The 17,723-nt window shown below is 30.5% G+C and overlaps 2 protein-coding genes across 4 annotated transcripts in view; both read right to left on the bottom strand.

Moving 5' to 3' along the window:
- LOC107449687 (cell division cycle 20 protein fzy) overlaps nucleotides 1–17,723 on the bottom strand; it is a 40,496-nt gene that overhangs the window by 6,217 nt on the left and 16,556 nt on the right. For all 3 annotated transcript variants that reach the window (XM_071183663.1, XM_071183661.1, XM_071183662.1), the window contains exons 7-8: nucleotides 17,166–17,400; nucleotides 16,612–16,737 (exon numbers count right to left, since the gene is read on the bottom strand). In XM_071183663.1, coding sequence (XP_071039764.1) covers nucleotides 16,612–16,737; nucleotides 17,166–17,400 — 361 coding nt within the window. The remainder of the gene's footprint in view (nucleotides 1–16,611; nucleotides 16,738–17,165; nucleotides 17,401–17,723) is intronic.
- LOC122268832 (putative transporter SVOPL) lies at nucleotides 3,810–10,847 on the bottom strand. The gene is made up of 4 exons (XM_043039326.2): nucleotides 10,752–10,847; nucleotides 8,270–8,359; nucleotides 6,192–6,299; nucleotides 3,810–3,932 (listed from the first exon to the last, which is right to left on the bottom strand). Exons 1-4 carry the CDS (start codon nucleotides 10,761–10,763, stop codon nucleotides 3,912–3,914), a joined length of 231 nt encoding a protein of 76 aa, XP_042895260.1. The 5' UTR covers nucleotides 10,764–10,847; the 3' UTR covers nucleotides 3,810–3,911.

Below are 17,723 nucleotides of genomic sequence, written 5' to 3'. Positions count from 1 at the left end.
TGCCCGAACATTCCACCAAATTATTTTTGGTCTCACAATTTGGAGAAATCTTTTCCGCTTTGAGACTTCCCGCAAAGAAATATAAAACTGAAACAACAATGTAGAAAACAGACATAACTGGTTAGTAACTTAATAGGGTATGTGATAAATTAAAAGGTAACAATGAAACACATAGATTATTCCTTTTATTTTTATTTTAAAAACGCACAAATGCACCAGATAATGGGATTACAGTTACTTTGTTTTTTATCGCTGTAAATGTTGACTGAATTGATTTAATTCCTTTTCTATTTTCTGACAAACATTTTCGATAAAAAATTGCTTTTCTTAAGTTATTATCAATTAATCTATTTTTTTTTTTTTAAAAATCAGAAATGTGAACATTTCTGAAAGAAAAAAACAATAAAAGTTACATAAGCATTGTTACAAGTAAAGTGAATAAAAATAAAAAAGAATACGTGTTATTAAAAAAAGTACAAACTAAACGAGCAAAACTTTGCTTTCGTAAATTTTTTTAAAATTGCAAAAATACTTAATTATTCATCATGAGCTCTATGCAACGCAAATCCATGAGATTGGAGCCTTAAAAATATTTAAAAAATGCAAAACAGTAATAAGCTTCATAACAGTAACAATAAACACAGTTACGTAAGTAATATTAAATAAATACTACGTATGCTAAATCGAACATCACTTTTTAGTAAAAGTATGAAAATAAAATAAAATTCCTGCGAAAGTTTGAGCGTTATTGGGAAAATTTCAATTATTACCATGTAAAATGGCAACTTAATTAAGTTTAATGAGTTTAGATTAAGGTTTTTAAAAATTAGAAAGCTGATACACAGAATGTTTTTTAAATTGAGAGTAAAAAACAGAACGCGAGTCAGTCTGCAGTCTAAACAGAAATGTAGCTAACTAAACTCAGTTTCGCGACAGCCCATAGAGGGCCAAGACCTACTGTGCCCATCTCAGTTTTCCTGACCTTAAGCTCTGGGGTGCAGGAGCAGATGTTCCGGTCAGGTGGTCAGCCGAAAGCGGAACCCCCAGTGTTTAGTTCCCAAGTCCGCTTGGTACTCATTTATCGGCCCACTGAAGGGAGGAAAGGCTGAGTCAACCTTGCCCGGCCCGATGATCGAATCCAGGACCTGTGGCACGGGAGCGCGAAGCGCTACCACTCAGCCACCGGGCGTCGAAATGTAGCTAAGGTGTTGTAATTTAACGAGTTGAAAGAGCCATTTTTATTTGAAAACTTAAGAAGACATGTTTGAAAATTCTAATGATTTGAAAATCGCTATTTTTATTGCTTCAATATGTAAGTTTTTTCTCTATTCTTTTTGATTTACACAACTTCACATTACATTTAGTTTTATTGCGCAAAACTAAATGTTTACTACATCTCATCGCAATTTAAAATTGCTATAAGATTTAGTAAAATGTACAGGAAGCATAATAGAATATAAAAATTCACATTCGATGAAAAGCTCAAGATAATTAGTTGTTAAACTTGTAGCAAAAAAAATCTTGTGATTCGCTATGAAACTCATCGAAATGCGACTAAGAGGAGTTAAAATTCGACATGCTGTAAGGGCAATTTTTATTTATGAACTTGAATTGTTTTTTTTTAATTAAATTTTTTCTAAAGCTATTGCAATTTGAAATACTTTCTAGTGATCGTTTTTCCTTTAAATAATGACTGTTTATCAATAGTTTAAGAAACTTTAATTTACTCACTTAAAGTGAAAGAGTTAAAATAACTCGACTTGAAGGAAATTTCACTCATTCTATTTAAATCACATTTGAATTAAAATAATCCTTTTCAGACTATTCATTGAATCTTTTGTTGTTTATCATAAGTAAAATTAAGAGAAAAATATTTTTAGCATACGTAACAGAAATAATATATCAGCTTCTTTTTAAATTTTATCGATGGTATGTTCGGTAATTAATAAAATTCTTTTCTTTTTTTCAATTTTAGAACTAAACTGTGACTGTTGAGAAGAAATGTGAAAGCTTAGTAATTGATCAGTATTTAACAATTAATAAACTGAATATAATTGCAAGATAAAACTTTTCAGAGATTGTAAGCTTTGTGAGAGATTTAAGTACAAAATGTTAAGGATTTTTAACTTTTTGTACCGAAACAAGATGATGAATCAATGAAAAATCTATTTTAATGAAAAGAGGAAAGAGAAATGTATGGATTTCAGCATTCTTTTTAGAAAACCAGGTCCTTTATTTTCACCAAATTTACAAAATAGTTACAGAATTCATCAACAGATGGCGCAGCCAACTATAGAAACTAATAAGCAATATTTTCTCCTGTATGTTAGATCATTCTAACCGATTTGCTTAATTATTTTGAACGTCTATGGTAGTATATACGCTGATAGCAGTAAGGGCACTATAGCTAATATTAAAATTGCAGTAAAAAGATGTTTAGTCCTTAATTTTAAATGTTGAGGGCACTAGATGCGCTTAATGCAACGTAAATTAATTTTAAGAGTGATAAGAGTCTTTCACTTATGCAATTCTATAGTTAATATTCATATTCTATTGTTCGGCACCCTCTCCAAACGTTATGTTATAGAAATATCCTTTTTAATCCTTAATGCATGCTTTCTTTATGCATTAAGGTATAAAAATGATTGCGCATTAAGGATTATAATGCATGCTTATTTAGCTTACTTTAAATCCAGAAGAAGCCTTTTTACCAGCTTAATACAACGCGCAATAAAAATAAAAGTATATTGATCCCTCTCTGCTGATTCCAAAAAGATTAACCTCCAATTATGTAATGCATTCAATTGTGCACAGCTTTTTCAAAGTATCACCAAATTCATTAGGTTAGCAAGCTATTTGATAGCATCCTCAAAACTTTGCTTTTATCCTCGGAGAACACAAAAGTTAAGACTATTTTCTCCATCCATATTTTCTAAAAAGAAAACAGCAATAAGAACGACCTGTTTCTTTCTCGCCTTTCTTAATACCGCATTAATAAAAGCATGACATCACCAAATGTTTTTATTTCATCGAAATGACTAAAAAAAAACTCATAAAATCGGCTAAATATATTCCTTCCCAAGATTCTTGAACTCATAATCTCCAAATGCCTTGCATTTTCCGATACTTTCTACTAGTCTCCTGAGTATGCTGTAAACAATAAATTACTAAAAAAAATAATAATAAAGCCAATGAATCAGAATAGCTTTCCTATTATCCCATCCATGTGCCCTACCATGTATCCTATAATCCATATATTTATTATCCATGCTGTAACATGTCTACCAACACAATTATTCAGTTCTAATTCACTAGTATATAATACATGTTAACTCAATTTTATAACGGGGAATCTTTTCATAGATGAAGGTTGGCATTGTCGATAACACTCGCTCTACAATGTGTCCTATTATCCATCCTCCTATTCTATTCCTAATGCATATTCGTCTTCCATGACTTGGTCGCGGGTACGATTTACCGTGATAAAAAATAACCAGTTACTCCTTCGATAGTTTCAATTCATCTCAACACATTATTGAGCAGTTGGGAAAAGCGTTTAGGAGATCCGATGAATAGTCACCTTTTTTTTTTTTTCTTTTTTTTGAGATGGAGCCTCACTNTTTTTTTTTTTTTTTTTCGATTTGCATAGCCACAGAGCAAGTGCGTTTACGCACCAGCATTCTCTTCTGTTCAACCAAGATACCAGATCGCTGAATACTAGATCGTTGTGATTTGTTAAGCTCCTGAGAGAAATAAGAAGTCGAATTAGGAAACTAAATTATTTTAAAAAAGGAGGAAAGTGATGAAAACAGCTTTTAAAAAACATATTTATTTGTACAATTTTTTAAAAATATTGCCATTTTCTTTAACGTCATTTTTCTAATTATAGCATCTTCTCGAAAATTCGTTCCCTATTTTTCTTTCGGTATCTCCTAAAAAATAAATAAAGTTTGATGAAATTATGTAAAGGAAAATAATTTTGTGATACATAGCTTTATTTTTTAAAAAATATAAAAAGTACATTAAAAGAAATTATTAATAAGGATAATATTATGATAAAACCAAATGTAGATGATAAAAATAAAATGAATGTCAGATGCTAGTTTATAAAAAAACATGCATTTTCCTAAATAATTTTCTAGTTTTAGCAATAACAAAACTTGGGCGTAATGTCGCTAACTGCCAAAAGTGTTTTTTATGTAAATATTATATATTGCGAAGTCAATCTGAAAAATTACTAAAGGAATTCAATCTAAAATCTTTGCGTTTTATACTAAACAGTCAGAAATTTAATAAGACTTAAGAACACAATGCAAAATTATAAAATAATTGTAAAAATTTAAATTTACGTGATATCCCATGATAAAACGTTTTCTGGCTCTCATACATTCTAAAATATTTGCTAAGAAGAAATAAATTCGTTATTTAATAACTAAAACTTAATTTTTTTTGACATTGAATAAACAATTTTCGTGTCGGACTGGAAATAATATGGGATTCATGTCCAAACAAGTGCTTAATACGTAATGAAAATTATAACATTTAAAAGAAATACATGCAAATAACTTGTTTCAAACTAAAACAATTTATGTTAAATTAAGTTTTAAAAATGTTTACTTTGAATTATTTATGAATATTCATATTTATCTCTAAAATATGTCAAACATTAACACATTAAATGTAGGACAAATCAATAAAATCATTGTGTCTTGACAGAAACGAATCAAAAGATTTCGACATATTTAGAACGATTCTCTGAAAAGCAAATTTTTTAATTAGTTAATTAAAAGAAACTTCAATGATTTAATTTTTTGATTTAATGACAAGCAAACAAACAAATGACAGACAAATTGCACGGTTTAAACAATTGTAGTATAGCCGGATAGTTTTTAGCATAATCCTCATTCGTTACACTCAGGTAAAAGATATATTTACTTTTTTTCAAATCAATATTAAAATCCAATCATAAACATTTCTTTCTTTGTTTGATTTCTTTTTTAAAAAAAGGGGACGTACACAAACACGTGTAGAAAAAAAACAGCTGGCATTTTTTTAAAGCGTGTTGTATGCCAAAATGTATGTGTTTGTGAAATGCGTAATAACAAGTGTCCCAAAAAATGACCAATGATTTTAAAAGTCAATTTTAAAGTAAAGCGGAAAGTGAAATGTGCGGATTTCTGCATTGTCTTTAGAAAACCAGATTCTTTATTTTCACCAAATTTACAAAATAGTTACAGATTTCATCAACAGGTGACGCAGCCAACTATAGAAACTAATAAGTAATATTTTCTCCTGGATATTAGATCATTCCAACTGATTTGCAAGGGAAGTCAGCTAACTTTTTCTTCAGACTGTACCAGAATGTGTCTTGGCTGAAAATAGTGATAACTTAAAAACATTGCTAACATCGTTTTTCGAAGCTCTGTCATCACCAAGGAAAATTAGAAAACCACAGTTTAAGTGCCTTACACTTAAAGCAAGACGATGAGTTCAAACTATTTATATCATCTATCTGTGAAAAATTATCTGGACTTTAAAACGGACAAATGACTTAAATATTTTAAAAGTTATTATGCCTTTTTTAAAAATCGCCATTTTGGTGACGCTTTTCCACCTAGAAGAAAATTATGAAAATCACAGCCTTATTTTTAGTTCTTGCTAATGTTTATGAGCTCGGATAATACAGTAATGGAGTAAGTTCTTAAATACTAAAAATTATACCACAAAACCTTTTCATTTCCACAGAACTGATGCTTTTCTCCATATTGACGTTTTGTGCCATTTTCATAATAAGCATAAAGAGCGCTAACTTTAGATAGGCTAAACTTGTCCTAACAGGCATGAGTAACTGTTGCAAACTCACAGCAGTTATGAAAATAGTATATTATTCACAAAAATGCATAATTTCATATGACGACAAAGCCTACGAAAAACAATCTTCAGAGTTATTCTCTGATTGCAGTACCACATCTTGACGCACTTAATGTAAACGTACGGAGAAAAACTCTTCACTAGCTAAGTAAAATGCAGTAAATGGTACCTTTCTACCTTCTTTTAGTTTTTATTTGATTTTTTCAAACTGTCGGTCAATTTTGGGGACTCATATGTGTGATAATATTATGTAATATGTCTCCCTCTTGTTACATATATAATAGTTAAATATTTTTCTTTTAATGTAGTTTATTGCTTACCATTAATTCCAAACCTCTGGTTTCTAAAGGTAGAAACGCTCCCGCAATGCCACACAAGAGAGTTATACACCCGTAAAATCCAAGTAAGCATTCTTGCCTTCCTATGGCCTAAGTAAAATATCTCTTTATAGAAACAGATATAACAGATAGAAACGAATAATAATGAAAAAATATAAGATACAGCTCATGAAAACTAACATGATATGCCTTTCATTAATAACTTCAGTTTAAATAAATTTTATTACAAAAGATGTAAATTTATTTCATTAAATTGAAAAGCAATTATAAAAAAGGTAACTGTTCTAATTTTTATTTAAGACATTTCGATATATGCTTAGAAAGAGATTTGTAAAATAGTTCACTAAAACAGTAAGAAATGGTAATATAGCAAGTTTTATCAATTAATTTTTGTATAAAATATTAATTCTTTGTTTCTTTCACCGTTCTCAATTCCATTAACAAAAATGCATAGTGAAAACTTAACTTTTATGACTCTCTACATAAATTAAGTATTTTATAAAAACACTTTTTATTTAAAAAAATTACTTAAAATCAAAGTGGTCCAGTAGCTTTTTTGTATTTTCCGTACGATTATAAAAAATATCCTCACCACATGCGAGTATGGAAATGCAAGATTCAGTGTTTTAGAACAATTACAAATTAGTGTAGCAAAGATTAATATTTTAATTGAATATTATGGACTATGAAGATGATGAGTTTTAATATGAATGTATTTTTGTTAAAAATATTGAGTTTTGAAGATATAGTTCTGTCAAGAAACTAACCAATATAGTCAAGAAAATCAAAAAAAAAAACCGTCTTTGTATCCTGTTACAATGAAAGACTGCACGTTAAAAAGCACAAACAACCCAGTGAGCAAAGGGAGGAGAATATTTCAGTGCTATATGAACCCTTCACATACACTAATAGTGTACACTTACAAATGTATACACTTATTCAGATATACGTCAGTGTAGATACACTTATGATAAACAATAAAAACATGAAATAATTTCCTAAGAAATTGAATTTTAAATATACGATTTCTTCAAAATTTGATTTCTCAGGAGCTATTCAACTGATTTCGCTCAAATTTTGTATTTTGACATTTAAATTGCATACTATAAAATGATGTAAAAAATTTCATACATTACAATTTCAATTTTTTTCGACTCTTATTTGATAAAATAATAAATATGTACTAAAAATTATATCTTGCATGAAACTATCTTTGGTTGTTGTTGTTATTGTTGTTGTTAATTTACGTCGCACTAGAGCTGCACAATGGGCTATTGGCGACGGTCTGGGAAACATCCCGGGGGATGATCCGAAGACATGCCATCACAATTTTGATCCTCTGCGGAGGGGATGGCACCCCCGCTTCGGCAGCCCGACGACCTGCGCGCGAAGAAAAAAACTTTCTGTGGATAATCGAATTTTATAATTGTGTACAAAAAATTTCAAACTGGCTTAAAAAGTTTTCGAGATATGGCGAGATGCGCAAAAAGTAAATTAACTTTAAGGGGTTCAAACTTTGGCTCGCTCTCCTGACCATACTATGGTGATCACATTTCACAGATTGCGGCTGCATCCTATATTTTGAGTGTCAAAAATCCAAATCAGTAGAATAAAAGGTATGCTTATTCAGAGAAAGTATGTTTTTGTGTCTGATTTCGTAACTTAAAATATCGTCTGCACCAATCAATTAGCATATTTGTGATCACCCCCTCGAACCATCCAGATAGAACTCTGAAGATTCGATCATTAAATCAAAAGTTATTCTGAGTTGTCCGTTTTTCTTTTTTTTTAGCCCTGTACAATAACTTAACATTGTTATCATTATTATACATCATTCGAATATCGCAATTCATCAACTTTTAGGCTAATTATTCAAATATAACTTAAATAGTGCTGAAATCATAATAATGTAAAAAACTGGTTAATAAACCTAATGTAATTTAATTTAATTTAAATGGATAAAAATCGAAACATAAATTATAACTGCAGGTTTTAATTTCTAGGTTATGAGTCACATGTACGGATTTAAAAATTCTGTTGAAAATTTAAGCTATACATACCTGATAAATGTATGGACTTAAGAAAAATCCTATGTAAAATGTCGATACACATAATCCAACAATGCATCCTCGATGTGTTGTAGGATAAGCCTAAATATTAATAAAATGTAACTAAAAAAAAATTCCAAACGTTGAATATACTTAAACTAATTTACACATTTCTGAAGGAAAGAGAAAAGAAAGAATTACACTACAATCAAGAACAATGCAAGATGCTATATGTCGCCTGCAACAGAATTGTGTGGGATTATTTTAAGTTTTGTTAGAGACAGTCTCAGATGTTCTAGTCATGATTCTTCAGTCGCACGAAACATATGAAGTCAGTATCAATTTCCGCCCTAACGCGTGTTAAACAATCAAGTCCATCGATAGTGACTGTGAAACTGCTGTTTAAGCTCCGCTAGAGCAACAGAAAGAAGCGAGACGAATAGCAGATCATTTACGTACCTCCATCTGAAGAAATCACAAGGGTTTAGGTCAGGACTTCTGGGTGGCCACTGGGTAAGTGCCATGTTGTAGTCCATGGCTCGTCCAACCCATCGGTGAGGAAGATATTCATCGAGACACAGTTTCGCATGTAGGCCGAACAATGTGGTTGTGCACTATCCAACTGGAGAATGAAGTTTGTCAATGTAGTCCTGTAACTGTGGCATCAAACGAAAAGTTAACATAGCCAAAAAGTGGCTCCCGTGACAGTTTACTTCTGATACCTTAACACGCGTTTGGGAGTAATTGGATTTCTGCCTCGATGTGTGTCATGTAGCTACAGGGTTACACATAAAACAACTGCGACTGTCTCTCACAAAAATAATCTCATACAATTCTGTTTCAGGTGACATTTAGTATCTTGCATTTTTCTTAATTTATAAAGCATTGAAACTGTATGCTTCGTTATGAATCACCCTATATTTCAGTTACTTATTAACTGACAATATTACCCTTCTGATGCATTGTGAGATAAGTTTTTATAGTCCAGTATCATAGAAGTCTGCCACCGGCAAAAGAATAACGCATCTGAAAAAAAAATGGTGTTCTAGCATCCGAAGAAGTTCTTGTCCGGACATCACTTTCTTACAGCTGAAGACGTATAGACAGCTGTAACATGATGACTACATTGCCAGGTGGCAGACTCTTACACTGTGAAAAATTCCAGATCAAACTACAGTACAAATTAGTTGCACTTTAGGCACGTCATCCGTAAAATTCATTTTTATTGTAAAATATTATACAATAATTTTTACAGTAACGGTTATTCAATCAGAATAATTCAGTGATTTTTCAGCAATTATTATTGTAAAATTTAGAATGTATCAGATTTTTTCTTTCGTATTTATCAGAAGTACCGGCACCCCGAATTACTTACGAATTTATGGAATTTTTTAAAGTGTATGATACTGAACTAGAAAAACTTATCCCACGGTATAACAAGTGTTACTATTTCGGTGGTTCTCATGTTGAAAAGTAACCGAAATATTGGTGTATTTTTTACAATAAATCTTTCCAGAAAATTACGTCTTTTTATTTTTAAATACTTATTTATTTATTTACTATTTTTATGGATTTGGAGAAACTTACTGATCGGATACACTTCGGAAATTTAGTTTTTAAAGCTATTAATCGTGGATTATTTATAGATATTTAAATATAATTTTTTTGAAAAAAAAATGTTTTCTTGTGTTTTAATTTTTCTTTTAAAAGTCAAATGCTCGAAATTTTGAAATAATTCTATGTTAAGGTATTTTGGGTGAATAGAGAAACAAGGAAAAAGATTTTTTTTAATTAGTTCAGTAGTTTTTAAAAAGTAGATTTCATGCTTATTAATTTTAACATGAACTAAATAAGTAACAGATAGATAAGTAACTAATGATATTTGTCAATTAATTTTTTTGAAAAGCCGAGTCATTAGCGTCAAACAATGAGAACAAAATGTGGTAAAACAAGACATACTGGATCCTCTGAAGCTGTATAATGATTTGAAAACTCAGCTAAAGAAGAACAAAGAAAACAAAATGTGAAGTTGTCCGTGTTCTTCTAAGGAAACCATGTATTATTTTCACCAAGTTTCAACATTAGTTAGAAAGTTCATCAGAAGATTCCATTGCTGAGCAAAAATATAATGTTTTTTGCTGAGTGCTAAATAATTTCGATCGAATTATTCATTTCTGTCAATTTTGTTCCCAGATCTACACACTATAACTGAAAAAAAAAAATTCCGAAAATACCAATGTTGGGGTACCTTTTCTCCTCATTATTGTTGTAAATGGTGACTATTTGGAAAATATGGTTTTTCTGTTGGAAGTGACTGCAATCTATTGATGAAAACTGTAACTTCGGAGAATAAAAACAGTGATTTCCAAGCAGAACACAGAAACCAGTATTTTTTTAAATGGCTGACATTTTTAGAATACCTGGTAAAAATCATGAAACAAAACGTTTACGTAACAAAACCAAAACATATGAAGAAATAAATTTAATATTTTACCTCTGATGACATAAGAAGAATCAAATCAAACTGTGGTATAAGTAAAGCTCTGGAACAGTACAGAAAAGCCGTCTTCACTAGAATGCTAAATGTTAGAAAAATAATTTTTTTTTAAAAAAGGTTAGAACAATGTGTTACAATCTGTATTACAAATTTCTATCTCTTTAGAAAATGTCGATTACTTTAAAATCATCTTTACTTTGAAAATCGATACTTTTAAGTCATAACAAATCGATTGAAGTATCGATTTGTTATGACTTAAAAGTATCGATTTTCAAAGTAAAGATGGTTTTAAAGTAATCGACACTTTCTAAAGAGATAGAAATTTGTAATACAGATTGTAACACATTGTTCTAACCTTTTTTTTAAAATTATTTTTCCAACATTTAGCATTCTAGTGAAGACGGCTTTTCTCTACTGTTCCAGAGCTTTACTCATACCACAGTTTGATTTGATTCTTCTTATGTCATCAGAGGTAAAAAATTGAATTAATTTCTTCATATGTTTTGGTTTTGTTGCGAAAACGTTTTGTTTCATGATTTTTACCAGGTATTCTAAAAATGTCAGCCATTTAAAAAAATACTGGTTTCTGTGTTCTGCTNATAAAAAAGAACTTATATACATAAAATAAATTTTAGTACCAGTAGACACAAATACTAGAACAGAATTTCAACAAAAAGTTTCGAAAAAGTAATTACAAATTGATTTTTCATATTTAAATCATGGGCAAAGAAATTTATTAAAGCAAAAACATTTCAAACAGAAGAATTTCTAATTATAAGATATTTGTCGTAAGCTTGACTTTTCCTTTACTATGAAACAACTGAAATCGCAAAACACTGTGTTGCAAATAATTTTCAGACTTAACATGATCATGATAAAATAACCAATTTCTGACAAATTCTTTTCTTAATCATGTTAGTCACCATAAAAACAATTTACGCACATTTTTAAATACAATCAGTATTGCGTGGCTCAATCTTTTTTTTTTTTAAAATAATAATTACTTTAATTACATATAAAAAAAATTTAATTTAAAATTCTAACTAATTTAACTAAAATTTAAAAAGTTTAAAGAGTGTTTTCTTTATATTTAAATAAAGGTAATTTATAAAAGCATATTAAAACATTAAGATTAATATTATCGAGCATACCGAATTTCAATTTATAAAGATATGTAAAGAATTAAGCAAACTAAGAAAACTTTAATAAATTCATAATACAAATGTAAATTAGTGATGGCTCCTAGGTAATTTATTTTTATTAAAATTTGTTATTTGGTTCAATATTTCTTTAATAAAATGATTAAAATTTTTTAAATAATTTTGAAATGCAAATACAATGAGTATTAAATGCCAGAAAAAAAATATTGTATGATCCCCTGTTACCCATAATATTTAACAAATCTGAGATACTTTATTTTTTTCATTTCAATTGTTTTTATTTAAAATATTGAAAGCCTATCACTTAATATTTAGAGGCAAGATTTTATAAAAAGTATGAAGTTTTTTCATAAAACAAATTAAGAGCTCTGAAAATTTTATAAGTAATAAAATAAAAGAAATAAGTAAACAAAAGTAATAAAGTACGCAAGTTTTAAAAAAAATGCTATTAATAGACGGCCCTTCAGTTAAAAATCTTACGATTAAAAATATTAATTTTTAAATGAATAAAAATATGAAAATTTTGAGGAGATAAAGCTTTGTTATTCTTGACTGTTCTGGGGACGCATGAAAATACATAATTAGTGAATGGTCTCAAAGTCAAATTCAAAGATTATCACACTGATCTATAAATAGAGTACTGAGAGAGGAAATTAGCTTACCAGGGACAAAGACGATGTCGCTGCATCAACGATCGAATAACAAGAGAAATAAAATTTTAATTTGCTATTAAAGAAAAAATTTGGCAGTTTCGAGAGATTTTTTTATTTAGATTTCAGAGGGCGGAAAAGGAAGCCTGAAATTGAGAATCCCTTGCAAAATGAAACAGAGTTGCACATAAGAATGCACAAATCATTTCCAATGAACACAGCACAGGTGGACCCGCAAGTATTTCATCAAGCACATAAAATGATTAGCTCTTTCATAGTCTACAGACTGATGGTACGCCAAAATGGATTGTGGTTGAATGAGTTGTAAAAACGTTAAATAGAACGTGAAAAATACGCTTTTTGCGTAATTCATGGCTAAAATTAGACATGGTAATGAAAAAATCTCATTTAAAAAAAGAAAAAGTTAAGCACTTTTTAAAAACATCCAATGAAAAAAAGCACCTTTAAGGGCTTTTCAAGAGCTAAAATCGAAAATAAGTATTTTTAAGCACTTTTCAAAAAGGTTACGCACCCTGTCAAAAGATATGTTATCTAACAAAAAACAAAAAAACTCAGTGGCGCGTGTCAGCCCATAGTGGGCCAAGGCCTACTGTGCCCATCTCAGTTTTCTTGACCTTGGGCTCTAGGGTGCAAGAGCATATGTTCTGGTTAGGTGGTCAGTCTAACGCGAAACCCCCGGTGTTTAGTTCCCAAGCATGCTTGGTACTCATTTATCGACCCACTGAAGGGATGAAAGGCTAAGTCCGTGCCCGGCCCGAGGATCGAACCCAGGACCTGTGGCACAGGAGCGCGAAGCGCTACCACTCAACCACCGGGAGTCTATGTTAGCTAACATACAAGCTAAGTTTTAGTGATTACCTACCAATTACTTGTTTCTTTACATAGACACAGTAATGCAGTTTTTTTTTTAAACTTTGACAAATCATCAAATTTTTGAAATAATAAACATAGCTTTTTTTATCAAAAATTTTAAAACTTTAAGCATAATTACAGTATTTATTTAAAAACTGTATCATATTGAAAATATAACTTATAAGATTAAAAATTATACTACAGAAATATTTTTTAATTGAAAATGGAATGTCCATAGCCCTGTAATTTTGAACCTAATCCAGAAGACAAGGAAATTCTTCGATCAAGTATGGGTAGAAAATTGCCTTCGTGGAGGTCTTTTTTTAGGGAATTAACCCTCATTTATGTTACATGGAGAGGGGGGGGGGGAAACTAAATTATAATAATGTTAGAGAATAATATTNAATTATACTACAGAAATATTTTTTAATTGAAAATGGAATGTGTGCTGTCATAGAAATCATCAGAAACAGGTATCCAATACAGGGTGTCTCGAATAGGGAGTTGCAGAGTGAGAAGAGGGTGTCAAAAGTTGTTCTTGTCTTCAAATGTATTATTAATGTTTAAATAGCTTTCTGTAATCAAGACACAAGCTTACATTTTATTTTATAACTGTCGTTGAACAGCTGATCCAATTTTTTGGGTATATGACTACTAATGTTCAACTCCGTCGTCTTGTAATCTTGAACCCAATCCAGAAGAAAAGAAACCACCTGGATCAAGTATTTTATTTTATGACCGCCTTTGAACAGTCGACCCAATTTTTGGGTTTACGACTACAAATGTTCAACGCCATAGCCTTGTAATTTTGAACCAATCCAGAAGACAAGGAAACTCCTGGATCGGTACCCCCAGAGGTATTGATTTGCCATGGGAACATGGAGGACTTTGAGATTCGACAGATTTAACGATCATCAGTCACCATTTACTACATGGGGAGTCTTCGACCAGCAGGGACCGAACCCACGAACTCTTGGACATGGGCCCGGCACCCCACTGACCAGGCTATCCCGGCCTTGGATCAAGTATTGGAAGAAATTTGCCTTCATGGAGGACTTTTTGAAGGAATTAACCTGCATATGTGTTACAATGGAGAGGAAAACCTTCCACAGTTAGCCTGACATTAAGGGGACTCTTAACCTACTGTGAACTATGGTTGGTGCGAGCTGGGTGTGGGATTCGTATTCACCAGCTATCACTGGGATTCGAGCAGAGGTCTCCTTACTGGAAGGTGAACAATCTATCCCTTGAGCCACCATGGCATTCTACACAACCAACTATAGTCTACACAAACCAATCGTAGTTGAGCAATTAACGGGAAAGATTATTGATTAATCCTCTTTTTACTAGCACAGTTAAGACACATTGCATTGCATCAAATTAAAAAGCATACTAAGTTATAAAACTGTTTTCAAATTAATTTCGTAAGCTTTAAAATTCTGAAACATAGAACTTACAGTAGAAATCAAGGTGTCAAAAGATTTAAATCTTTTGATATTTTCATTTTAAAAAAAAAAATTTCTTTAAACAAAACATTTTTAAAAAATTGTAGTTCAAGGGTTTCTTTAAAAATATCAATTTATGTACAGTAATTTCTCAGAAAGAAAGCAGAATACCTGTTATAATTCAAATTTATAAAAAACAAAGAGTGCTAAACTTAAAATGCTCAAATTAATCATACATACACAACATATCAATTGGTCTTTTAAAACTAAAGGATATTTCTAATTACATTTAGGAATAATTATATTTTAATCAATTAAACAGGTATTAAATTCATTGCGACCCCCCAAAAGGAATGATTTTTGCCCTTTTCTGAGAAAAAAAAGGCTGTATTACACCTAATTTACATTATTTTCTCATATTAACACCACCATAAATTGTATGAACTATATTTATATTCTACTCATTTACTTACAATAATTTCAGTTTCCTTGTCTTACACACATGAAATTAGTTACTTGTAGATATTATATGCATCTAATATGCAGAGAAATGGAGCGTTGTCAATTAGCATATTTTTATTTAAATCCTATCCCCTATAGCAATATATATATATTTTTTTTTAAATCCCATCCTTCAGGGTTGCCACTCAAATCCGGAAAAAAATTCACTGTTTTTTCCCTGTACGTATTATACACAATGTATTAAGAGGAAAGAATTACTGCATGAGCTACATTAGGCCAACTATACTAGTTTTAAATGCTGGAAAAACTTAAAGTAAAAAAGGAACAACTGAACATACTTTAATAATGCTATAGTAAATTAAATAGTTTAGTATACCTGAAATTCCTTAAATATTCCATAGATTGCCCTCTGAATGGTCCCCGTTTTTAAAAAGACGAAATTAAAAAACAAAATTCCCTGCATTTTCCCTGTTAATTTCGGTGATTTTTAAATTCCCTTAATTTTTCAGGTTTTCCCTGTGGAATGGCAATCCACAACTGTAAATTAACTGTTAATCTGTAAATTAACAATGTTTATTCAATTCGATACAATATTTAATTGGATAAACCCATGTAAAAACTATAATAACCTACTTTAACAATGCTTATATAATTCAGGTTACTAGTTGGACTGGCGAGTGACATAAAGGTGAAGCCAGATGCCAGGTAATTCAACCCCCAGCCAATCATAGATCGACACTAGCCTAAGCTTCTAAAACGTTCTTTGCTGAGTATATAAAAGGGAGTTTCGAAGCTAGTCTCTTTTACTTCTAACATAGATAGAAGTAGGACAACGGTATCAACTGAAGTCTGCTATTGCTTCAGAATTTCTCCAACGCTCACCACTTATACTGCCATTATCGTAGCAGCCTACGGGCTCTATCATAGATGAAAGAGTGGAATGTCCGCTCAACTGTTTTCAAATTTAATATTTTTGAGATTAATAAATTAGAATTTATTTAAAAACTTATTCATCATTTTTAAAAACAATACACTTCAAATCAATCCTCTTACTCTATTTTCCCGCCTAAAGGGAAACATGGATTACCATAAGACAATTTTAAATCTCATAAGGGTGCTGTAAGTTTGAATAGTTTGGGAACTCTTAGTCTAGGAGATATATTTTAAAAAGGGAATAAGAATATTCAGAAAAAAGTAACCAATAACAATCTAATAAATGAAATTATTATATTATTATTTATCTAATAAATAATTTAGAATGAATTACCTGAGACTTAGCATCAATACTGTTTAAAGAGGTGCCTAGATTACAATTCCAGAATCTGATATGACGGTCAGCTGTTCCACCTCCTGAAGCTAGGATATTTGGTTGCCAAGGGCACCATGCTAAAGCCTAAAAAGTATTTCAATTCTGTGTTAAAGGAATGTAAATAAAAGAAAACTCAAGGCATTGTGAGAATAAAAATAACTATATTTTGATTGGCAATTTCATTGCTTGAAACACACACATTAAAAATTAAAAGTCATTACAGCTAATTAGGCTATAATTAGATAATAGGCAAACATATCTACCAGATTAATTGTAAATAATAAACATAACTACCTATCTTAAAAGGTTTGATTTGATAATGTTAAGGTTTGATTTGATAATTAAAAGCAATATAAACCATGATTAAAATCTGGATACCTGGGGATATTTCTCAAGGTTTTATTATCTTTTTACAAATTAATTGGTCTTAATGAGTCTTAGAATGTGATTTTTCAGTCTAGAACCTTCGTAAGATTTACAACAACAAAAAATTCCAACATTGCCAAACTTACTTTTACTGCAGCTTGATGTTCATTAAATGTATGTAATGGCTGTGCATCTGTTTGCCCTACTCCAGCATCAGCAGACCAAATGTTAACTAAATTATCATTTCCTCCAGAAGCAAGATATCTTCCATCTAAAGACCACTTAAGTCCACATATTTCTTGTGTATGGTTTATCAGAGTTCCAACATGATGTTCAGAAACTCTCACATCATGATGATGAATAACACCAGTTCTACTTCCACTGTTTAAAACAAAAATGAAAATATAGATACAAATACCTTTAAAGGAGACTTTGGTACCTTCTACTCTAGGGTGATTCTTTTGTCACACGTGTTACTTTTAAGCGATATTTTTCAACTTAACACCCTTAATAATAAATTAGTTAGATATTTTTTAGTTTTCTTAATTAGTTGTTAAATTTACATGTGTAAGTTAGCAGAAAAAATATTGAAGGTACAGATTAATTGTATGTTGAAAAAAAATTCGAAATTTCAATACATGCTTTATAATGCTAGAATGCCTTTTATAATGCTAGATATTTGAAACTTTGACTATATTAATTTA

The sequence above is a fragment of the Parasteatoda tepidariorum genome, chromosome 7 (assembly GCF_043381705.1).
Source record: "Parasteatoda tepidariorum isolate YZ-2023 chromosome 7, CAS_Ptep_4.0, whole genome shotgun sequence".
Lineage (NCBI taxonomy): Eukaryota > Metazoa > Arthropoda > Arachnida > Araneae > Theridiidae > Parasteatoda > Parasteatoda tepidariorum.
This window is presented reverse-complemented; position numbering and strand designations above follow the sequence as displayed.

What these genes read in the sequence shown, in the direction of transcription:
- LOC122268832 (XM_043039326.2), bottom strand. An exon ending in TAAGTCCATACATTTATCAG is followed by an intron (nt 6,300 to 8,269) that starts GTATGTATAGCT and finishes TATTTTACTTAG; the next exon opens with GCCATAGGAAGGCAAGAATG. An exon ending in CCAGAGGTTTGGAATTAATG is followed by an intron (nt 3,933 to 6,191) that starts GTAAGCAATAAA and finishes TTTATTTTTTAG; the next exon opens with GAGATACCGAAAGAAAAATA.